Below are 24,192 nucleotides of genomic sequence, written 5' to 3'. Positions count from 1 at the left end.
TGAACTGCTGGAAAGTCCTGGCCACATTTTAAATTGGGTTATTTTTCTTTTTATTGTTGACCTGTTTAGAGTTCTTTATATAGGCTGGATTTAAGTTTCTTAGATATATAATTCTGCAGATGGGATTACAGATAATCCCATTCTGTGGAGAAAATAGGTTTATTCTGATAAAATCATATATAACGAATCACTTCTCAATGTCATGAAGACTGACTGTGTTTTCTTCTAGTTTGATAGTTTTAGCCCTTACATTTAGGTCTATGATCCACTGTGAGGTGACTCTGAGGTGATTTTTGCATGTGGTGTGCGTTAAGGGTCCAAGTTCATGCTTCGCACGTGGAAATCCAGTTGTTCCAATATTTTGTTGGACTCTTCTTCCCCACAATGAACTCTAGAAATGACCATAAGGTAAACGGATTCATTTCTGAGCTCTCATTTCCATTTTGTTAATCTATATATCTATCCTTGTGAAAGTGCTACACTTTTTAAAAATGTGGACCGTTTTAAATGTCTTGATTGAATTGTTACAATAATGTTTCTGTTTTATATTTTGATTTTTTTTTTTTGGCCAGGAGGCATGTGGAAACCCTGACCAGGGATCAAACCCACACTCCCTGCTTTGGAAAGCAAAGTCTTAACCACTGGACCACCAGGGAAGTCCCTATTCTGTCTTGATTACAGTAGCTTTGTAGTAAGTTTTGAAAGCGGCAAGTGTGAGTCTTTCAGCTTTGTTCATCTTCAAGGTGACTTTCACTATTCTGGGTCCTGTGCCTTGCCATATGAATTTTAGAATCAGCTTGTGTAGTATACTTACTTAAAATTGTATTCTTTACCTCACTTGCTTTTACAGGGCAAGACAGAGGTCAAACTATTTGCATTTGTCCATAGCACAGTGATGTGCACATAATATATACAGATTATTAATTATGAAATGAAAGAATGAGGAAACACACACATCCAAAAGAGTTATTCATGTCTGAAATATCCAGAGAAAACTACAGCCCTGGCGGCTCGGCTGGTAAAGAGTCCGCCCGCGATGCAGGAGACCCAGTTTAATTCCTGGGTTGGGAAGATCCGCTGGAGAAGGGATAGGCTACCCACTCTAGTATTATTGGGCTTCCCTGGTGGCTCAGATGGTAAACAATCTGCCTGCAATGCAGGACACCTGGGTTCGATCCCTGGGTGGGAGGATCCCCTGGAAAAGGGATCGGCTACTCACTCCAGTATTCTGGCCTGCAGAATTCCATGGAAAAAGGATCCTGGTGAGCTACAGTCCATGGGGTCACAAAGAGTTGGACACATCTGAGTGACTTTTCACTTTCATCCAAAATGAACCAAAAAAAAAAAAAAAAACAACAAACCCCATCTTCCCATCATTCACATTTTCCAAGTAATTTGAAACCCATCTCCATCAACAATGCTTTAAATTCACAGTATTACAAATGCACTGAGCTCACACAGTATGCTCTGTATTCCCTAATATCTTACAAGAAATGCTTAGAATTTAAGAAGTAGAGGTTGCCGCTTAAAATTTTAGCACCTTCCATAGATAGGCATTGAAATCTCAGAGCAATCTAAAATCCAGGCACCTGATGCAAAACCTGAATAAACATATTGCACCTGTTGAGAGAGGCCAGGCACCAATTCACAGCCAAACAAGTAACAAGGGGATGTCCTGATGGTCCAGCTGTTAAGAATCTGCCTTCCAATGCAGGGGACAGGGGTTTAACGAGCCCTGGCCAAGGAACCAATATCCCACATGCCACAGGGCGGGACAACTAAGTCTATGTATTGCAGTGAAGAGCCCGGGCAGCTAAATAAATAAAATAAAAAAAAAGCATAAGAAGTTTGCTCTATACACTCACCATCACCTGTAAGACGTCAGAAGACCTAGGGAATCTGTCAGCAAGCCTCTAGTTCTTTTCGCGTTTTCTGTGTACAAGCCCATCACATCCAGCTACTTAAGCCACATCTAAACTAATGCCTAAATGACAAGGCTTGACAAAGTGATCTCTCCATCCACACAAGGCCTCCTGACACTGCTCAAGACACAGACTTCCATTTCGGGGACTGCACACTGCTTACCCTAAACTCTTAACCGATTACTAATATCTGCTGTCAATCTTTCCTTACAGGGGAATGTGTTAAACAGCTATTTTTTAAAAATCCGATTCAACCCATAATAAAAACAAGCATATGACAGAAAACAAAAGCACGAACAAAAAATCATCGGTACTCCCACAGCATACTTACACCCATTTTCCTATTTTTTAAATATAGTATTTACATACTTAACTTCATTTTAAACAGCCTCCCCTGAATAATACTGGCTTCTCATTATTCCCCTTCCCCAGAGAGCGGGAAAACTGCCAATTTCACACACACACACACCCCACTCCACCTGCCTCTACCTAGCTTTGTGGTTAATAAGAGGTATCCTTTACTTTGCCTGCATCCCTGCATGCTTTATTTTTTTAATTTACACTGATGACATTTTTTCCCCTTTAATACTGAAAAGAACAAAGAAAATATTAAAATGGTCCGTATGAAAATCAGACCATGGGTATATTACCCTGGAAAAGGCACAAAGTCAACTTTGGGGGTGACGGAAGTGCTCCAGGTCTCGTGTGCGGCAGCGGTGGCCACAGAGCACACACCCGTCAAGACTCATTAAGCTGCAGATGTAGATGAGTGCATTTGACCACACATATATTGTACCTCAAAAAAGATCAGTTAAAAAAAAAAGTTAACCTTACTAACAGGTTCCGAACGGTACCAAATGAAAAGCATAAAGTCCGTAGTGCTCCCAACCCCTCTGCCTCAAAAAAACACAACAAACCTTCAGCATTAGTTTCCTGTGTAGCCTTCTAGAGGGAAAAAACACTGTTTTATGGAAAAAAAACAGCTTTACAATATGTGTCTCTGCTGTGCTGTGCTTAGTCGTGCAGTCATGTCTGATTCTTTGTGACCCCATGGACTACAAGCTGCCAGGCTCCTCTGTCCCTGGGGATTCTCCAGGCATTACCATGCCCTCCTCCAGGGGATCTTCCCAACCCAGGGATCGAAGGTCTCCTGCATTGCGGGTGGATTCTTGACCCTCTGAGCTCTCAAGGAAGCCTGTTTCTTTGCTACCCCCTGATTATTTAAAAGCCCCACCCCGGAAAGATGGCTTCTAGGAGGACAATTACCTGCAGCTTCCTGGCTCTGTGCCCTCTGTCACCCCCGGCCCCACAAAGGGCAGAAGCAGCTTGAGTTGAAATCCTCTTGTCAAACACCAGTGAGATGAGGCGCTAGGTCATATTTGGGTTTGGCTAACAGGTCCTAATGCGAAGAACTGACTCATTTGAAAAGACCCTGATGCTGAGAATGACTGAAGGTGGGAGGAGAGGGGGACGAAAGAGGATGAGATGGTTGGATGGCCTCACCGACTCAATGGACGTGAGTTTGAGCAAGCTCCAGGAGTTGGTGATGGACAGGGAGGCCTGGTGTGCTGCAGTCTGTGGGGTCGCAAAGAGTCAGACACGACTGAGCGACTGAACTGAACAGGGCCTTACGCTCCCGTCTTCAGGAGGAGTAAAGGTGCACGAGATGACGTACAAAGCAAAAAGCCGCAGAGCAGAGCCTGTGGAAGCTCCACGGCCTCCCTCCTACCCCAGGTGGGTGGGTCCCAGGACAGTGGGGGGCGGCCCCACCCATTAGGCGCACCTGTGCATGTCTAATTAGCCCCTCTGGCTGTGGGCGGGAGTCTGCCTGGGACCAGAAGTCAAGGCCCCTTTCCAAAGGAGAGCGAGTGTCCGTGGGAGTACAAAACTTAAAATATATGTTCAAAGACCAGGATTCGGCCTATAACATGACAGACTATGTACTTTGTCCCATAGGATGCCATCAAGAAGCCGTTTTTACAGACTGAAGCCGAGTCGTCATTCTCAAAATGCCAAAGGTCCCTGGAGGCTGTCGTGCAGTGGACCTGGAATGGGGCTGGGGATTCTGACATGGCTCCCAAGGAGAGTCTGGTACCAGATGTGGGAGCCCCTGGATTAGGCTTGTCTTCCACTTAAAGGCTCAAGGGCTCCAACTCTATACCCAGATCCACTAACACCTCCTCCGGTCTTTCTCTGTGCAGCAACCAAACCTGAAACCTGACCACGTCCCGGCTCAGCTTATGGCTTTTCAAGGGCTTTCTGCGGCCCCTGGGTACGTGGCCTGTGAGGTCCTGCCTCCCCTGCTACCCCCAATCCCTCCACAGAAATGACGGCTCCCTCCCAGCCTAGGAGGGCTGTCCCGGCATCACGTGGAAATGGTGGTGGGGGGATGGAGCAGAGGACCAACATTTATCACACGCCATCCCTGTGACATCCCTGGGGGCTCAGCGGTGAAGAATCCGCCTGCCAATGCAGGAGACACAAGTTTGATCCCTGGGTGGGGAAGATCCCCTGGAGAAGGAATTGGCAACCCACTCCAGTATTCTTGCCTGGGAAATCCCATGGACAGAGGAGTCAGGTGGGCCACAGTCCATGGGGTCACAAAGAGTCAGACATGACTAAGTGACTAAATAACAACATCCATGTGCTGGCTCTGTGGAGTGTTTTCACATACTCCCCTCACAGTGGTCTCACTACCATCCTGTGACCTCCCTCGTATTTCAGACAAAGAAATCGAGGCTAAGTGAGTAGCTTGGCTTGCCCAAGATTCCACAACCACCAAGTAGCAAAGCCAGGGATCTGAGTTCTGTTCTTTCTCTCCAAAGTGTAGGGGGAGAGCTGAAAAGCAAGGAGAAGGTAGAAAGAAAAGAAGGAAGAAAAAAAAAGACCAAAGGAACTAAGAAACAAAGAAACAGACACCCTCCCAAAACCAAAAACTCCATATGAAGATGGCTGCTATCAGGGTCTGAGTGGATTTAACTATCTTTGGTCATTTATGCCCAATTGGCCATAAAATGAATAGATCAGGAATAGGAACGGGTCCCCTGCATTGGGCCACCCCTGGTGGTATTTACACCTAAGCTGAGTTAAAAGCAGCGTGGAACCCAAGCCCACCTCGCCTGGATGGGAAGTGAAGGTCCAAGGCCAGAAACAAACAGAAACAGCTGCGCTGAGAGGCACAGCCGCAGCCACAGTGGGGCCTCCTGCTCTCACCTCACACAGGTTTCCAGCGGCCTGGCAGTACTTCTGGAGCTTGGAGTTTGCGTAAGTAAGAACTAAATCCAAACTCCGTGAGGCTCTTGGATGTTCAAACGAGTCTTAACCAAATTCAATGCCAAAACAGAGTTGAGCAATTTCGAAACCCTAGGTGCACCACAGAGGTCTTTGTTTCGGACAATGACTCCAACTACCACCACTGAGCCACTGCTCACTCTCAGACAGGCCACCGGGGAGCAGAAGCAGCAAGCTGGAAATGAGCCAGCGTCGTCCTTGGAAAAACAGTGCAGGATGGGAGTAATCCCTCCAGCCCTTCCCTACACACTCACTGCTTCCGGAGTTCTATAAGATTCCTTGTAACTTCCTTTTTAGGAGGGTAGATAAGCTCCCACTTTACCATTTTAATGAAAAGTGAAAGAAGAAGGGCCTTCCCTGGTGGTCCAGTGGTTAAGAATCCACCTTGCAATGTAGGGGAAAGTGGATTCAATCTGTGGTCAGGGAACTAAGATTCTTCACATGTGCATGCCTGACTCTTTGCGACCCCATGAACTATACAGCCCACCAGGCTCCTCTGTCCATGGGGATACTCCAGGCAAGAGTACTGGAGAGGGTTGCCATGCCCTTCTTGGGTGTGCTAGTGTTTAGAAACTATAATTTAACCTGTACATGAATCTCAGTGTATTATTATGCCTTTTCCAGTAAAAATATGAAATTCAGAAAGGATCAGTAACATCCCCAAGGTCACACTGACAAGTGGCAAGAACTTCCTCAAACCCCTTCTGTCAAATGAGCTGATGAAAATGAAATGAAGAGGCAAAGTTGGGATTCTAATTGGATCTGTATCATCATCGAGCCTTCAGGTTCCCTGCCATGTGGGCCTCCCACACAGGACAGCCTTATCAGGTGAGCAAAACTTGTGGGGCATGAGTGACCTTCTTCAACTGATAAAATTATACCTAAGCTGGAACTTCCCTGGTGGTCCCAGTGGTGAAGAATCTGCCTTCCAATTCAGGGGATGAGGGTTCGATGGCTGGTCTGGGAAGATCTCACATGCCATGGGGCTACTAGGCCTAAGCACCACAGATACTTAGTCTGTGCTTTAGAGCCCGGGAGCCACAGCTCCAGAGCCCACAGGCCCTAAAGCTCGCAACAAGAGAAGCCACTGCAGCGAGAAGCCCACGTACCGCAACTAGAGAGCAGCCCTTGCAGCAACGACGGCTGAGCACAGCCAAATATAAAATAAATTTTAAAAAATTAAAAAAAAAAATACAGACACCTTATTAAAAGGTAACGGCCTGAGAATTTGTGGGGAACAGCCTGCACAGACAGGCCTGTGCAGCTGGAGCCCACAGCTCTAGCTCAGCTTTCGTCTGGGTGGGGAGATTTCCCAGGCTGGTCCCTCCCTGGGTCCTGCCCTAGTTTGGGCTTTGTCCTAGTTTTCTGAAATTAGCTAAAAGAAAGAACTCAAGAGCCCAAAAGAACCATGGGGTTGGCAAGAGCAAACCCCTAGGAGGGGCATACCCCAGGGTCTTCATTGAGCAGTGCCTGAGGACCGAGAGTACCTTCGCACAAAGACTAAGAAGGTGAACAGCCCGTCCACAGTCAGATGAGAGCAGGACAGCTAGACTCAGGACCGTGCTGTTCAGACGACCACCGAATCGCCACGACGCTTTCATTCTCTGAGGGATGTCCAGTTAGATGACCAGGAGCTACATCAGCTGCAAATTTCCATCACAGCTGTCTCACCAGTCTGCACACCAACTGCCTGGCGACGTCAGGAGTGGCTTCTACATTTGATAACTCCTGAACTGCGCCTCCCACCAAAGAACCAGAATAGGAGGGGTCTGACCTCACAGAACTCAGTCGTGACCCCAGGAGCCAGGAAAAAGACAACCTTCTTTAAAAAATAAAATTAAATAAATAAAAGATCCCACTCATTGAGCAGCAGAGGGAACGACAGTATGCTAAGATTGACAGTGATCAATCTCTCTATAGAGTAAAGTTCTCTCTACAAAAGAAGCCAGACTCCAAAGAGCGTGTACCATATCGTTTACAGAAAGTTCAAAATGAGACAGAAGTTTCCTGAGGTGTTCAGAGTCAAGAGATGCTTGTCTCTGTGTGGGATGGAGGCCATGATAACTGGAAGAAGCATGAAAGGGGCTGTGGGGGTGCTTGGCAAGATTTCATTTTGATGCGTGTGCTGGGCACACACATGGTATTCATTCTATGATAATCCAAGTTGTACACTGCATGATCTGTGTGACAGTGTGCATTTTATATGTGGATAAAAATGACAAACTGAAAACACATTACAGACAGAAAGGGGCTTATACTCATGACTGTCTGCTTGTAGAATCCCGTCTACATACAATGGGCTGGAGGCTTTTTAAAAAGCACAAACCCATAAGCCTATTTTCTCACCTTCAAATGGTTTCTTCACGGTTTTCAAATGCAGAAAGAGGTTTTGGGGTTTTTTTCCCCCCAGGCTGGGTATCACTGAATTTTAGGGCCTTCATGAAGCCTTTTCCTGCACTTGGCCAATCTCTGGATGAGCCAAATCCTGCCTGTGGGCCCACAGAGAGACTAAGTCACCCCCAGGCCTCCCAGGTCTGACCCTGGGGAAAGCAGAGACATGAGAGCAGGAAGAGAAGCAAGCTTCCCCAGATTATACAACCGACTGGCTAGTGGGTGGGCGGCCTTGGGATTCTCCGCTTGAGGACTATCACTTTTCTACTATAACTCATTCCACAGGGGCCAATTAATAAACGCTCTCCTTTGGGGAATGGAGAAAACCGAGCCCGGGGAAAACATGGGCCGCCCTCTGTATACAGAGCACACAAAGGGGCTTGGGAGTTCCTCTCCAACAGGAAGTCGTTTGTCTGGGACTGCCAGGAAGTGGGGGCGGGGGTGCTGAATCTGCACTGCACACAGCCCAGTGTTTTGATGGAAATGACAGTCTCCTAGTCAAAGCACCGTTGCATACATGGACTCACTCCACTTCAAAAAGAAAAAAAAAAAACAAAGAGGGAAGAAATTTAAAGCCTCTAAATAGGGACCACACAACCCTGAATAATCGTAAAGTTCTTTCTCCACTGTCTTTTTTAGAAAGTGGCTAAAAATAAAGGCTTGACACTTGAAATAATGTAAGCAAGCAGTCACCCGCACGCACTGGGCCTTTCCCATATATGGCTGCGTTACCCTTCAGCCTTTGAAAAGGCCAAATGAAGAGATGGCCAACAACCAAAATAATCCTTCAGACGTTTGAAAACGAGGAGAAAGAAGTGCAAGAGTGGGTGACTGACAAACAATCGCCAGGCTCCATGGGGGTGAGTAACGCTGAGAAGGATTAGTTGCTATAGTACTTGAAAAACACGGGCACGCATTTTGAGACGGGAGCCCTTCTATAAAGACTCTTTTTTGCCCTCTGGCCTCAGCACCGAGAAAACTACAACTGTGGTCATTTAACATCAAGGACTTCAAGACGGAAACTGGTGCGGGGCGTGACCAAAAATTTAATTAAGGCCCTCCTCAGCGTGAAATCTGCAAAGGAGGTGTGGGCACACGTCAAGGGCAGCACATGAGGAAGGCGACTTGTGAAGAGGGGCGAGGGTGGGCATTCACGTGAGCACGTCCCCAGCAGAGGTCGGCTCTGGAAGCTTGCTTCCTCATCATGGGGCTCACCACGGGGTCTTCTGGGTCCTACTTGAGGGGTTTCTTCAGAAAAGGTTAACCCATTCGTGTCGCACAAATGCCCTCCTGAACGAGGGAGGCTGGAAAAGTCGCATTTGCATGGTGTTTCATGGTTTACAAAGCCTCATTGTTTTAGACAATTCTGGACACAAGGTCCAGCACCTGGTGTGGACACTGAGGCTCGGGAGGTGAGTGACCTAACGTGAGACTGGGGCGGGCGGCTTGTGCAAGTGGCCCAGCGTGGTGACTGGAAGTGAAGGGAGAAGACGCCTGAGAGTCCCTTGGACTGCAAGGAGAGCAAACCAGTCAGTCCTAAAGAAAATCAACCCTGAATATTCACTGGAAGGACTGACGCTGAAGCTCCAATACTTTGGCCACCTGCTGCAAAGAGCCAGCTCACTGGAAAAGACCCTGATGTTGAGAAAGATGGAGGGCAGGAGGAGAAGAGGGCGACAGAAGACGAGATGATTGGCTAGCATCACCAATCAATGAACAAGAATCTGAGCAGACAGCTGGGGACAGCAGGGGCAGAGGAGGCCAGTGTGCTGCCATCCACGGGGTCACAGAGTCAGACGCGACTTAGTGACTGAACGCCAGCTCCCAACCTGCAGGCCAGGGCAGCTTCCACTCAAAAAGCCTTGACACGGCCCTGGTCAGAGCGCCATGCTGAGGTTTGGATTTCGGCATACCCACTGCCTCTCTCTGTGAAAGTGGGCAAGTATTTCCTGTCTTCTGATGCAGACCCTCAACCAGAAAACGACAGGGCAAGTGTGGGCAGGCAGAGAGATAGGCGAGTGAGGTTGGCGCGTGTCACCTGCTCTCTGCGCCCATCTGGGGGTCTGTCCTCACGGCCCCCAGACAGCACTGCCGGGCACGCACGCTGCTGCCCTCAGAGACGGCCCTCCTGCTACAGAGCAAAATACGCACACGCACAGAGCTCAGAGCCATGCTTCCAAGGCCAGAAAACCTCCAAGAGCATGGTCACAAACACTGGTGCAGAGGCAGCACAAACTTAACTTTTTCACTCTCTTTCACTCTCCACAGGATGGGCCTTCCTTAGGAAGCCTCAGATTCTTTTTCTGAAAAGATGTCCCACTTTTTCGTGGCACTGTGTACTTCTAATGGTCTTACTGTGCATGCCCAGAAAGGCTGCTCTTTGGCTAAGGAGTTAATAATAATAATAAACAACAGCAACACAGCTGGCAGCATCCTTTACTGAGGGCTGTGACACCCTAGCGGAGAGGGCAATGGCACCCGCGGCAGTGTTCTTGCCTGGAGAATCCCAGGGACGGGGGAGCCCGGTGGGCTGCCATCTATGGGGTCACACCGAGCCGGACACGACTGAAGCGACTTAGCAGCAGCAGTGACACTCTAGGGCTGTCACCGAGGACTTTCTATACCCCACCTCTCCTCTCTGCCACTACCAGCTGAGGTCGGTGTTTTGGCCCATATTTTACAGATAAGAAAACTAAGGCTCCGAGTTTGGTGACATGGCCAAGGAAGGCCACCTTAATAACTACAGGGCTGGGATTGACGCTGCTCTCTGGTTGGCTCCAGAGCCTGTTCTCTCTCATTCTACTCCATCCGGGAGCCCTGAGTCAACATGATAAATACTAAATCAAGACTGGATAGTACTCTTCGTCCAGGGTTTCTTCTCGTCACCATTCTGCAGCCCGAGATCCCCTCCCGGTGCTCATAAAACACCGCCACTGATATTCCAAGGAAGCAGGAGCGCCAGGAGGGTGGAGGAGAGGTGGGCTTGGAGGACGGCATGGTAAGGTGACCCCCAAATACTTTCCTGCTGCACCACCGGGAGGGGGCCTGGAGTTGCGACTTCATTTCCACTCACTCACCTGGTGAGGCACGAGGCCGAGGGACGTTGGTGGCTCATTCATGCGGTCGTCACTGCTGCTGGCAATGGCGTAGCCCCTGAGAAAGGGAAACGGTGAGAGCTGCTCATTTCAGAGAAGTTTATGTTTAATTCCCGTGAGGATGATCGAGAGGAGGTCTGCGGAGGATTTATAAGGATAACTGAAACACCCTTTGCTAGGCATCATAAGCCAGGGAAACAAAAAAACATACAGAAAAATACTAATTTTCCTGGGAGGAAGGTAGAATAATTAAAAAAAAAAAGGCCTGTGTTTTGAAGTTAGAAAGACCAGAGCTTGTGGCCACAGGCTACTTGCCGATAAATATTAATTCTCGTTGTCTAAAAGAGTCTTGTAAAACACCACAGCACATTGCTGACGTTTTGAAACAGAAACCGTTCCAACCTTAACTTCTTGAGGTGATGCACCTGCTAGTGCATGCAGGAAGGAGAAAGAAAAGTGAGGAATTAATGCAGCACCACGGATGCGCTCCACCCCAAACCACTGTGCGGAGTCTCCTTTTGTCACAGAAGACAAGCGACACGGGCCCTGGTTCTAGCTCGTGACGACAACAAAGGTGGCCGAGTGGCCGACGTGGGGTTGGTGTCAAGGACTCGCAGCCAGCTCTGAAAGATTTTACCCCAAATGCTTCCTGTCTGGGGGCCACAAGAAAACGCAGGTGCCAGGGAGATAACAAAGATGAGAGGAAGACAAGAAAAGCTGCTTGTTTGCATTCAACTCGGAAGCAGTTATACTAGTTATGTATGCAAGGAGATCCAACCAGTCCATTCTGAAGGAGATCAGCCCTGGGCGTTCTTTGGAAGGAACGATGCTAAAGCTGAAACTCCAGTACTTTGGCCACCTCATGCGAAGAGTTGACTCATTGGAAAAGACTCTGATGCTGGGAGGGACTGGGGACAGGAGGAGAAGGGGACGACAGAGGATGAGATGGCTGGATGGCATCACTGACTCGATGGACGTGAGTCTGAGTGAACTCTGGGAGTTGGTGATGGACAGGGAGGCCTGGCGTGCTGCAGTTCATGGGGTCGCGAAGAGTCAGACACGACTGAGCGACTGAACTGAACTGAACTGATGTTACCAACACTACAGAGGCTGTCTTTCCAAGGACGCAGAAGGACTCTGAGTTACACAGTAAGTGGAATGGGCATGTCAATTTCTAACAACCGGAAAAACAAACCTTTCAAAAATTCACTTCTTCCATGTCGGTATTACAAATAGCATATCTTAACAGAGTGCTTAAAGACAGAGTTTGCAGCCAAACTGGGCCGAGCTAAATCCCAGGGTTACTGCTCACCAGCTATGTGAATTTCAGCAACATGGTTATCTTGGCTATGCCTCTGTTTCCCCATCAAAAATGGGACACAAAAAGGAAAGAAAGAAAGAAAATGGGACAGACAACAGTTCTTTCCTAATGTTTGCTATGAGGATTAAATGAACTACTATTTGTACTGCGCTTAGAATAAAGCATAACACAAGGTAAATACTATGTCAGTACTGAACATATATAAGATAAATCACAGTGTATCTGTCACACAGTCAGATGTAAATGTGTTTGGCTCCAGTCTGACTTTACCATACAACCTTGACAGCGCTGCCTCTAACAGATATCGAGAAACTCTTAAATGGTTGATTAATTTTCTTTTTCTTTCCTTTGTTGTCTTTCCTTTCCTTTTTTCCTTCCTTTTTTTTTTACATTACTCTTTTTAAATTAATTTTTGTCTCACTTTTATTTGCTAGATGAAAGATGAATTACTTCTACTGTTTGTAAGTCATAAAGGAAGATCGTCCTTGCTTGGAGAAGCAGGGTCTCTGGACCATAGCTGCGCTAGTTTCTGCGTCAATGATGTGGCACAGACACAACGTGCTGCACACAGAACCTACCAAGAGCCCCAAGGCCGAGGCGGAACGAAACACGCCAGCCTACTCCTTTCCTTTCTCTCACAAGCAAGCCTAATGCGGTAAGTGCTTAATAAATCAAAAAGCTGAATAAGCTGAAAACCAGTTTTATAACAGGTGTGGCCTTGGTAGACTCGGTGGTTAGGACCAGCCCTCCCATTGAGAAGACACGGCAAAGCTAGACGAAGTACAAAAAAAAAACCTGTGTTTGAAAGCATCGGAGAGTACCCAAGGTAGGGGAGAATTACAGAGCCAAGGTACATGAGAGGAGAGAAGCCCACAGAGGTAACCTAGGCATTTGCCAGGGGAGGTTCACCCAGAAAGCGACTGCCAGTCTCCAAAAGCAGTGGCCACTGGATCAGAGGCTGAACAGTCATCCTGACCGACTCATGGGGCTAATGGTACAGTCTACAGCTAAGGTCTGCCCATAGGGAGGAGCCATGGAGAACATCCTAGGCTTCAAGTTGGGATCATGGCGGGGATACATCCTCAGACTAAGGGAGAGCCTGAAAACAGACAAGCGCTAACTGGATAAGATGGTCTAAGATGGCAGTCCACTTGGCCCAGCAGTTTTCCAAGAAGAAATGGAAATCACAACATCTGTATAATTCTTCACAAAATGGCCAGTACTCAGTCAAATAGCCAAGCAGATGCAAAAATTGAGGAAATTTAAACACTGATTGGATATGTGATAATATTAGGGAACTGCCTTTGTTTTTAAATGTAAAAACAGTGGAGATACATACCAAATAGATACATTTTTATGACTTAAGTACTATGTCTTAGATTTGCTTTAAAGTAAGTCAGTGGAAGAAGAAAAAACATGGACAGTAGTACAGATAAATGATGACTGGTCATGTGTTGGTAATTTCTGAAAATGGATGGTGCATACAAAGGAGTTTTTATATATACACAAATGGCTTGTGTGCATGTATACACAGAACATAAATCTTTTTTCATATATGCTTTATTTTTCCATAATAAAAAGGCTTTGTTTTAAAAAAAAACAGGTATATGAGGAAATAAAAACAATAGACAAGAGGAGCACACTCATTAGAGATCTCACATTAATGGGCATATCTGATAAAAATTAAAAGGAAAACATGATTAAATGTTTTCAAAGAATAAAAAAAATCACAATTTCAGCAGAGAACAGGAAATGTGTAAAATAAGATCCAATTATTTCTAGAAATTCTAGAACTGAAACATATAATAATGAAATTTAAAACTCAGTGGATAGTTTAACAAACAGACATAGAAGAAGAGAGAATCAATAAACTGGAAGATAAGCCAAAAAGCAAACAGCCAGACTGAAGCAAAGAAAGACATAATGATGGAAAACACAGAAAAGAGCATCATCGGGTTCTAACATGCAGCTGGGGACTCAAAAGGAAAGAATCAAAGCAGAGGCAGAAGCAAGGCTTTAGGAGATAATGGCAGAAAATTTTCCACCGTGGGTGAAAAACATCAAGCCGTGGATTCAAGAGGCACTAGAAAGCACAATCAGAATAAACACAGAAATAGGTATATAATAATAAATACAGATTTAGTAAATATTTCCAAATTCTGAAAACCAAAGACAATGAGAAAATCATAAGAGCAACTGAGGGCAGGGGAAGGAGAAAATCCAACTGTACCAAAGGAGAAGCGATGAGATGAACACCTTGCTCCTCAACAAGGATAACGGCAGCCAGAGACAACAGGATTATGTTGTCAACATACGACCAACCTGGACAGCTTGTTAAAAAGCAGAGACAGTACTCTGCCAACAAAGGTCCATCTAGTCAAGGCTATGGTTTTTCCAGTGGTCATGTATGGATATGAGAGTTGGACTGTGAAGAAAGCTGAGTGCCAAAAAATTGATGCTTTTGAACTGTGGTGTTGGAGAAGACTCTTGGCAGTCCCTTGGACTGCAAGGAGATCCAACCAGTCCATCCTAAAGGAAATCAGTCCTGAGTGTTCATTGGAAGGACTGATGTTGAAGCCGAAACTCCAATACTTTGGCCACCTGATGCGAAGAACTGACTCACTGAAAAAAACCCTGATGCTGGGAAAGACTGAGGGCAGGAGGAGAGGGGACGACAGAGGATGAAATGGTTGGATGGCATCACCGACTCAATGGACATAAGTTTGGGTAAACTCTGCGAGTTGGTGATGGACAGGGAGGTCTGGCGTGCTGCAGTCCATGGGGTCACAAAGAGTCGGACATGACTGAGTGACTGAACTAAACTGAACCAGTATAGAATTCTGTACATGGCAAAAATATTTTTCAGCATAAACATAAAACAAAGGCATTTTTAGACAAAAAAAACTAAAACATCTTTGTCACTGGCATTTCTAAAGGAAATGATAAAGGGTATTCTTTCAGCAGAAGGAAAATGACCTAGGATGGAAGCTCAAGGACATAGAAAGAAAAGTTTAAAAATGGAAAATAACACCAAAATTGAATGAATCCAACTATGTAACAGTATCTTCTAGGGTTTAAATATATACAGGATATATACTCATTTTTAAATGAGTGTGCAGACACTGCTGGGTGCCTGCCCAATGTCCATTCTCCTTTCCTATCTTGTCATAGTTTTGTTCAGAGGCAATGTGCCCAGCCGAAGAGCAACATTTGTCCGTCTTCCTTGCAGTTATAAGGGTAAGGTCAAGTTATACACGAGTTTTAGAATCAATGGATAAGTCTTCCTGGAGAGCCATTTAAAGGGCGTCAGCCTCGGGGACTCCCCTGGAGGTCCAGTGGTTAAGACTCCATGCTTCCACTGCAGGAGGCACAGGTTCAATCCCTGGTTAGGAACTAAGATCCCACATGCTGCAGAACATGGCCCAAAAAAGCGGGGTGGCGGGGCGGGGGAGCCTCAGTTGAACACAACGTGCATCCTTTGGTCACTGCTTTCTTCTTAACTGGAACAGAGAAGCAACCCTGAAGGCAGAGCACTCATCCTGTGGCCACAACAGGACAAGCACAGGGAGGAAAGCCAAGAGCGGCTGAGCGCACGATGGAGACACAGTCTCGATGGTACATGGGAACCCCTGTCTTGGTGCCTGCCTCTGAGCTTCTTGCTGCATGAGAAAAATGAAGCCTCGCCTCCATCTGACTAAGTCACTGAAGATGGATCTGTTACAAACACAGTCAAATCCAACTTCTATCATACGTGATTCATGTATTGCCTTTCAAATGCTTAGAGCTACGAAGATCAAAAATAATATATTAACAGAATGAAAGCAGGAAGGTCCTAAAGCCCCTATGAAAATTTTTATCTTTCCTTATCATCAATTACCAAACAACCCTAGGAGAGTTCAGTTCTACAAGGACGCAGAGACACAGCTTCAAAGATCACATGACAAGTTTACCAGCCCAAAGGATCAAACCAGGTTTTTTTTTTTTTATTCTTGTTTTTTTGAGAGTGGAAAGAACAATACAATTCTCAGAAAAAAGTCAGACTGAGAAAAGGCCAAGGGAGATACAGAAGCTGTCTTTGTTTCAACAGCCATCTCTAAATGGGAAACTCACCCTTCTGGATGCTGCAAAACGGAAACCATCAACTCCACTGCCAGGGCCGCTGCGATCGTGGCTAGTCCCGGACGGCTCACAGTGCACTGCTGGTCCAAGGTCCGGTCTCTGGTTGACTGTGGAGAAGCAGGATTGGACGTGAGTGCAGAGTTCTGTTCCACCCAAGGTGAGCTATCAGGAGCATGCAACTCCCCCACGATAAGCTCCATCACACAGCCAGATGCTCACTGTTGGCAGAGATCAGTCAGCCTCACATAATACCATGTCTTGCGAGTCCCAAGAAAAACAAAATAGACCTGTTAGGTAACTAAATGAGGTAATACTCTAAAAACCCTCGAGTGCCCTGGAGACACTGGTGAACGGGGCACAGCTATCCACCGTCGATAATGCCAAGCAAGGCTCACGAGGGACAATGCCACCGCCCCAAATGAGACAATTTTTCTCTTTGTTAATAGACAATATTTTAAATAGTCTTAAAGGAAAGAGCTGGGTCTCTTTGCCCTAGTGGGCAAGATGGCTGTAGGAGATACTTGAAACAACAAAGAAATCCACTTACATCCCCTGGGGCCACCACATCGTTGCAGAAGTAGCAGCCAAGTTTGTAGCCAGGGATGTTGGCAAACAGCGATGAGCCCAGGAGGTCGGCAGACGCCATGGGGTAGCTGGGACACAAGTCCCCGGCTCCCTGATGCCTGGGCCTCTTCAGGCCGTGTCTCATGACAACGAAGGTGTCAAATCCCAAGGCAGCATTGATGACCAGCTGTGAGTTCCAAGGAATAAAAGACCAGAGTTAAGAGACACTTACATTTTAGGCCATGGCTAACTCCATATTGGGTCAACTTAAAAAGTCTGTTTTGTAATAAGTGTTTGTGTTCGACTGTAATTAGATTCTATAAGCTAATGTTGGTATTCGACCCTGAATATTCACTGGAAGGACTGATGCTGAAGCTCCAATACTTTGGCCACCTGATGTGAAGAGCCGACTCATCAGCAAAGACCCTGATGCTGGGAAAGATTGAGGGCAGGAGGTGAAGGGGGTGACAGAGGATGAGATGGTTAGACAGCACCGCAGACTCAGTGGACATGAATATGAGCAAACTCTGGGAGACAGTGATAGACAGGGAAGCCTGGCATCATGCAGTCCATGCGGTCACAAGGAGTCAGACACAGCTTAGCAACTCAACAACAATGCTGGTAACAGCTACCCAAGACTGAGGGCTTACAAAGTGCACAAGACTTGATAAGAGGTTAACACAAATTATCTCTGTTGGTTTTAAACTCCCAGCAAACATTTCTTATTTATAGAAGACGATGCTGAAAGTCAGATAGGTTATTTCTACACCTTGCCCAAGATTGCTTGTCTGGTAAGAGGGAAGGCATATAAAACTAAGTCTCCAGAGTTCTCAAAGCCATTCTTTGCAGCATTACGCTGTTGTTTGTCGTTTCTACAGATATTTTTTTCCATAAATCTCGTAGATTTTTTTCACGTTATATAATTCACCCTTCACACAGGTTTTCAAGGAAAGCTTCTTTTCATTTATAATAACTTCTGTTAGTCATAAATTGACTCATTCTCCCAAATGCCTGTTTACATAGAACACTGAGAAAAATCAAAGAAAACCACACCGGAAAAGACAAAAAATCACTCAGAATCTCACAGCCCCAACAATTATAATAACAGTTCGAAGTATTTATTATTTTCTCTCTCGCCCATTCCCCTCCTTTCTTTCTCCCTTTCTCTTGCCACCCTCATTCTTTGATAAACAGACATGGATATCTTCATATACATAAACATAACTGACGTAAGATATATATATATATATATATATATATATATCTCTTATTTAACTACATAGTATTTCCATCATATTAAAATTCTTTGACATTTCTATCATGTGTATGCACCCTGACCTACTGAACTATTCATTCTTTCGGCCCTTCAACTTGTCACTGGCCCGACTGTGGTGAATGAGCCAGAGTCTGCATCCTCTGGGAGCTCACATTCCACTGTGAGCAGAGTGGCCCCACCAGTACACGGGGCTCAGAGGGTAACATCTGGGCTGCATGATGGTGCGTGAGGCAGACGGTCTGCAGAGGAAGCCCTTGGCCTCGGGTCAGCAGGCCACACAAACACCCCTCTGCTCCAGAGGTGGGGGCGGACTGGGGGGCACTCCGCCCTGGGAGATGGGGGCCACGCTCTACCTTTCTTTTGCTGGCGGCGATGACGGCAGGCAGCCACCGGCTCTCCCGGGTGTCCATCAACAGGAAGACGACGTCGTGGCTGTTGATGAGCTGCTCCAGCTGTTCCACATCCCTGCGGGCCTGCTCCAGGGTGACGCTGGAGAAGTTCACGGGGTGCCCAGGCATGGGGATGCTCATGTTGAACCCTCTGGCGTTCTGGGGACACACCCAGAGAGGGGGGGCTTCTGAGGCAAAGGGATGGGTGGGATCTCAGAGCCTGCATCTCCCCATCACCTTGACCACATGGGGTCACTTACAACCTGACATCTCCCTATCACAACCACACTGCCTCAGCCTTCTGCCAGCTGAGTTCCCCACCTTCTTCACCTCTGTGACTCAGACCACCTGTCCTGGCATCTCGGGTCCCTAAGGCTGGACAGGGCAGCAGAGACACATGGATCTAGCTCCAAAGTGGCAGGGGGAGGGAGGGAGGCACTTCCCATGTGGACAAAACGAACACTGTCCAGAACTGTGTACCTTTGGCTCTTTCCTACAACCTGGGCCCAAGGAATGTCATCACAATGCCCTCGGCTTCCCCAAGGCCCTCGGTCCAGCCAAGCTGTCTCTCCACTTGTCCCCAGGTTGCCCTTCACTCTGCTTTTTAGTGTGGGACACCTCTAAACGGGATGTCACAACAGAAGAATAATTTAACAAATTCCCCTAAGATTAGGATGGCTGAGAGTCTTGCCTTAATTTTCTCAGGGGCCATATGCATTAAAAACAAACAAAACCCTCAAAACTGAAGAACTCTCCTTGCTGACTAACCAGAAAACTACACTTAGGAATGTGTAGATATTAGTCTGGTGGGGGTGCTGGGTGGCAGCAGAGTGTTGTGCCGAAGTGAAGCTTCATTTTCTGTCCAAAAGCAGGAGCTGCCCAGTGACCCGGGTTCTCAGGACTCAGGACTTTTCATGGGGCCTTTAGAAGAGCTCTGTAACTTACCTTTTGTCCCCTGCTGGCTCCACAATGTGTTGGCAGATGAACTGTGAGTCACATATGCATGCCAGTGAAGCCAGGGACACTGACGCTCCCCAGAAAAGAAAGTGTTCTAGAATCGCAAACTCCACCCTCAATCCCCTGCACAGCGCCTGCCACAGGGACGTGTGTGAAAGCACGAGCTTTTTTATTTGTCGAAACCCCTCACATACTGCGAAGACAGCTCAGGGGACACAGCAGTAGGTCCCTTTACAAAGTGAAATCTATTTTGTACATGGGTGCTATTTTCTTCGTTAAACCTAATATCTGGAATTCAAGAAAGGCACGGTAGTAATAACAGCAAAAATATCAAAAAGAATTGAGCAGGGGGGAAAAAAAGGTTGCAGGAAAAGATGCCAGGCAGAATGGACTTCACTAAGAAGGAAGGTTGAAAACAAGTCCATTTTAATGAGGACACCCCAAAGATACCTCTCAGGACCTCAGAATTCACTCCCTCATTCGTTCATTAAGTGCTGTGTATCTGCTGCATGCCTAACACTGTAATGGACGGTCAGAAAAGCAACAAGCACCGTAATAACAGCAATAACACCTTACTGTCGTCTTGACAACTGACGTGTTTTAAATGATGGTTGCTCGATCCACAAAGTTATTGCCTGGGAATTTTAACGACGCCAAGATTAAAGCATAATTACTCAACCTCAATTCTACCTTCTGAATAACTCAGACCCTCACCCCCATCTCCGTGGCCAACCTGAATGAATCTCTGCTTGCTGCAGCTCCAGCCATCAAGCCTGCGGAGGCGCACCAGCTCCCGGCCCGCCACTGAGGCCACGAGTCTGAGCCTGCAATTCAGCAGGCTGCAGCACAGTACTTCTCAGGCCTGGCTGCACATCAGAACCACCTAGAGAGCTGTCTAGATTCCTAATGCCCAGTCTTTTCCTCGGACCATTTCAACTGGAGTCTCTGAGAGCAGGCCCAGGGATGGATACTTTCTAAAACTCTCCAGATGACTCAAACGTGCAGCCAGGGCAAGGGATCATTTACAGCAAGTGAAGTACACGGACGGACCTCGCGTGTCCAGTTTGATGTGTTTTGACAAGCTGCAGATTAACCACTGCACACGCCCCCCAGGGCGCCGACTGTCATCCCAGGCAACACTCTCATACCCTTTCGCAGGCAATCCCCAGGACCTCTACCCGCAGAGTGTGAGAGCTGTATGCCCCTCACCCTCCCACCATCTAGCACCGTCAGTCTCCTAATTTTAGTCATTTCAGTGCGTGTGCAGGGATACGTCTTCAAAGGCCTGATTCACATCCTATGATGACTACTGTTGAGCATGACATTGTTCACTGGCCATGCACAGACCTTCCCTAGGAAGCCATGCTGGCCCAACCCTTCAGTCCCTTGAAAAAATTAAAAAAAAAAAGGTTTGCCTGTCTTATTACTGGGTGGCAGAAGTTGTTCATGTATCCTGGATATAGGTTATTTGCCAAATACATGTCCTGCAAGTAGTTTTAGTTTGGGCCAGCCTTTGTGTTCTCTTATTGGCATCTTTCGAGAAGCAGAAATTTTAAATTTCAATGAAGTCCTATTCATCCATTTTCTCACTTATGATCAGTATTTCCATGGTCCTAGGAGTCTCTGCCATCACAGGATCACCAGGCTGCTCTCTTCTAGAAGTGCTCTAGTTCCAGCTTTTATGTTTAGTTCTGTGGCCTCACTGGGGTGTCACCTAAGGGCTCAGAGTGGCCAGTGAGGTCTCTCCCTTCTGGATGGCTGGGACTCCAGTGCCTTGCAGCCTGTAGGGGCTCTGGAACCTCATTCTGCCCACAGCAGACTCACGGTGCTTCCTGCCCAGATTATGGAGTCCTGCCCTGAGAACGTACAAAGCCTCAAGGTGCTGCTGCCCAGATGCTCTTCTGGAACGCCTTCCCTGCACGGCTCGCACAGGTCTGATACTCTGTCCTGAAGTTTCAGCTGCCTGGCTGCTCTGAATTCTCATCTCTGTTTCCTCAGCTCACCGAGACCAACAATACCTCCTTGGGCTCCCCGTGGGCTCTGACACGAGCTAAAAAGTGCCTCTGTGCAACAAATTGGGACAAACACTTTCTGAGCCCACAGTCTCTCACTGCCTGCTGGTCAGCATCTGCTGAGTCACTTTACACAACATACCCGGGTGCAAAACCGGTAGATGCACCATGGTAGGAGAGCCAGTCCATCAGTCACTCATCAGGGTTGGAAACAGACGTCCAGAGATGGGTTTTAAAACCCTCAGTGTGGCTCTATAACCCTACATTTTATTGCCTCACCTTTGGGGGTAAATGGTAACCTCAAGCGGTTATTTGATTGATTCAAGGTCAGTTGTTTTCCTATTCAATGAATTCAACCCCAGGATTACGCGTATTATTTGTGGCTGAGCCGTTCTTTTCATGTCTTCTTCACTCAGACTAGCCTCCTGTCTGGGGCCTGGTGTAAGGAAGGTGATGAGGCAGTATCTATTGAATGAAAAACGACGCTAAATTGAACATACAAACAGAATCACATAAGCCTGGCTAGCCAATAAGTGAAATGGCTTCACAAGTTCTTTTCACGAATTTGATGCCTTGCCCTAGAACTTAGGTGGGCTCAGTGTTATCTATTATTTTTTAAACTTAATTAAATTATTTTTGGCTGTGCTGGGTCTTTGCTGCCGCACGGGCTTTTCTCTAGTTGCAGTGAGCAGGGGCTACTCTTCGTTTTGGTGTGTGGGCTTCTCTTAGGACAGAGCACAGGCGCTAGGGCACATGGGCTCAGCAGTTACGGTGCAGGGGCTTAGCTGCTTCGCGGCACGGGGGATCTTCCCAGACCAGGGATCAAACCCGTGCCCCTTGCTTTGCAGGCGGATTCTTCACCACTGAGCCACCAGGGAAGCCCCTGTGTTACCTATTATTCCTTATAAGGCATGAGGGATAAAAGCATATGAGACCAGGCTCCCCACAGTAAGGACTGCATAATCCAATAGGGAAAATGCAGTAGCATGATGTAGGTGTTGGAGAACAGGCTTGATCCTGGTGGGCTGATGCTTTCAAGAAGAGGGGAACCTGAACTCTAAGGCCCAGCATGGCCTGGCCCTTGCTGATGTCCTAGCTCCGAGTCTGTCTTTCTTGACCCCGTGCTGCAGCCAGCCCAACTTCCTTTCCGTTCACAGGGGCACAGGCTGCATCCTACCTCAGCATCTGCACAGGCCGCTCTGTCCACCCTGGTCTAGCTCTCGCCTGCGTTTCAGGGCTTAGCTTCCTCAAGGAAGTCTGTTCTAGGTCAGGTGTACCTGCTAAACATTCCCACAGCCACTGAGCTGCTTTGTGCACTTGCTGCAAGTGTAGCCATTCATGAAGTTAGTTTACTGGCCACATCCCCCACTAGACTCTCAGCTCCAGGCGAGGAAGGGCGAAGTTCGTCTGCCTTGGTCCCCAGGCCCCACAGAGAAGGCCTTAAATAAACGTATGATGAATGAGTAAGCCATAGGATAACCGAACAAATAAAACATGGGGAACTGCATTGGGTCACAGACCGTGGCTGGGATTTGAGTGAGCAAAAATCTCAGGCAGAGCTCAGATTCAAAGCCAGGTCTGTCTCTGATGATAGAATGGATTATTCTTCCTGACTATGCACTGCCCACCTCTAATAGAATTATGTGTCCATGCCCGTAGCCACATGGCTTTGCAGGACCTCCCACCAGGTAGGCAGGGTATCCGGACCAACCGTACTGAGTTGGGGCTGGTCCTGTGACCTGCTCTGGCAATGGCAATAGAGGACACTGCTGAGACTTTAAGAGACACAGGAAGTACTGGTAGCCTGACCAACTCCTTTATACTTCCACCTTCTATCATAAGGAGAGCAGGACCAGCTGACCACCGCTCCTGGAGCCTAGACTTCAACAGTATGACACAGAGCAGACTGGAACAGGACTGAAAGCCAGAGTCCGGTCCAGCCCAGCCACTGAGCCACGGCGAACCCGCAGACCTGTGAACATGAGATCAGTGTTCGTGATCATAAGCCACTTGGATGCTGGGAGTGTGTGATGTGTAATGTTGTCACAGCAGAAACGTAACTAAGAGGCCTCCTCAATGGCGGGGTGTAACTTATTCTTCTCTCTCTTGTCATCCAGCGCCTAGCTGGGTACAGAGGGCTCAGTCAGTCCCACTGAATTAAACCCAAGAGATGACATTCTTCTGGTGAAATGGACAAAATGGTCGAAGTCACTTTTAAAGCAGAGGCTGAGAATAAATGAATCTAATGCTCAGTGACTAAACAGAGAAACCTTAAGAAAGCAGGCTTCTTTTTTTTTTTTTCTATTTTTAAGCCAGTGCTGAGAGCCTCCTGTGGCACTTTCAGTAGCAGCAGATGCTTTGGGGACACCTGAGCTAACCTCTGTCACACAAATTGACGAGGCGTGCAAGACGCACAATGTCTTCTGCTGGATAACCTCAAAAATATGGCCAGATGTTGGACCAAATGAGCTGAACGACTTGCCTCTCACTGTTTTCAAAGTAAATGATGGATGTCAAGACCAAGCAGCAGCTAGAGTGAAAGGCTGAACGTTTTGCCAGACCTTCCTTGTGCAGACTATCTGATTTCATAAACCTGTACTAACCATCAGGCGTCCTGGCCATGAGGGAGGTAATATCCTACAGCGGATCCAGTATCCAAAGTGGATAAACCCTTCGGAACAAGGCAGTATCTAAAACTATGTGGACCCCCAAATCCCTCAACTCAGGGCTTTGTAACTTATGAAACATTTTGTCATACAGTCTCCATGGTGGTTTCACAGTAATATATGAGGGTTTTATTTTGTTCTTGTAATCCCCATTTCTGAGGTGAGGAAACACACAATGGGGCCCTGGCA

General features: G+C 47.1%; 1 protein-coding gene across 9 annotated transcripts in view; it reads right to left on the bottom strand.

Moving 5' to 3' along the window:
* The window catches only part of ATG7 (autophagy related 7), a 273,321-nt gene that overhangs the window by 175,985 nt on the left and 73,144 nt on the right, over window positions 1-24,192 (bottom strand). For 4 of the 9 annotated variants that reach the window (XM_055557371.1, XM_055557369.1, XM_055557367.1 and 1 more), the window contains exons 13-17: window positions 18,333-18,527; window positions 16,687-16,890; window positions 16,131-16,246; window positions 10,682-10,757; window positions 251-391 (exon numbers count right to left, since the gene is read on the bottom strand). In XM_055557371.1, the coding sequence (XP_055413346.1) occupies window positions 251-391; window positions 10,682-10,757; window positions 16,131-16,246; window positions 16,687-16,890; window positions 18,333-18,527 (732 nt within the window). The remainder of the gene's footprint in view (window positions 1-250; window positions 392-10,681; window positions 10,758-16,130; window positions 16,247-16,686; window positions 16,891-18,332; window positions 18,528-24,192) is intronic. The other 5 variants (XM_055557368.1, XM_055557372.1, XM_055557374.1 and 2 more) reach the window with 2 other exon arrangements.

Source organism: Bubalus kerabau, chromosome 20, assembly GCF_029407905.1.
Source record: "Bubalus kerabau isolate K-KA32 ecotype Philippines breed swamp buffalo chromosome 20, PCC_UOA_SB_1v2, whole genome shotgun sequence".
Classification (NCBI taxonomy): domain Eukaryota; kingdom Metazoa; phylum Chordata; class Mammalia; order Artiodactyla; family Bovidae; genus Bubalus; species Bubalus kerabau.
The sequence above is the reverse complement of the archived record's forward strand: the minus strand, read 5'-3'. Positions and strand labels throughout refer to the sequence as shown.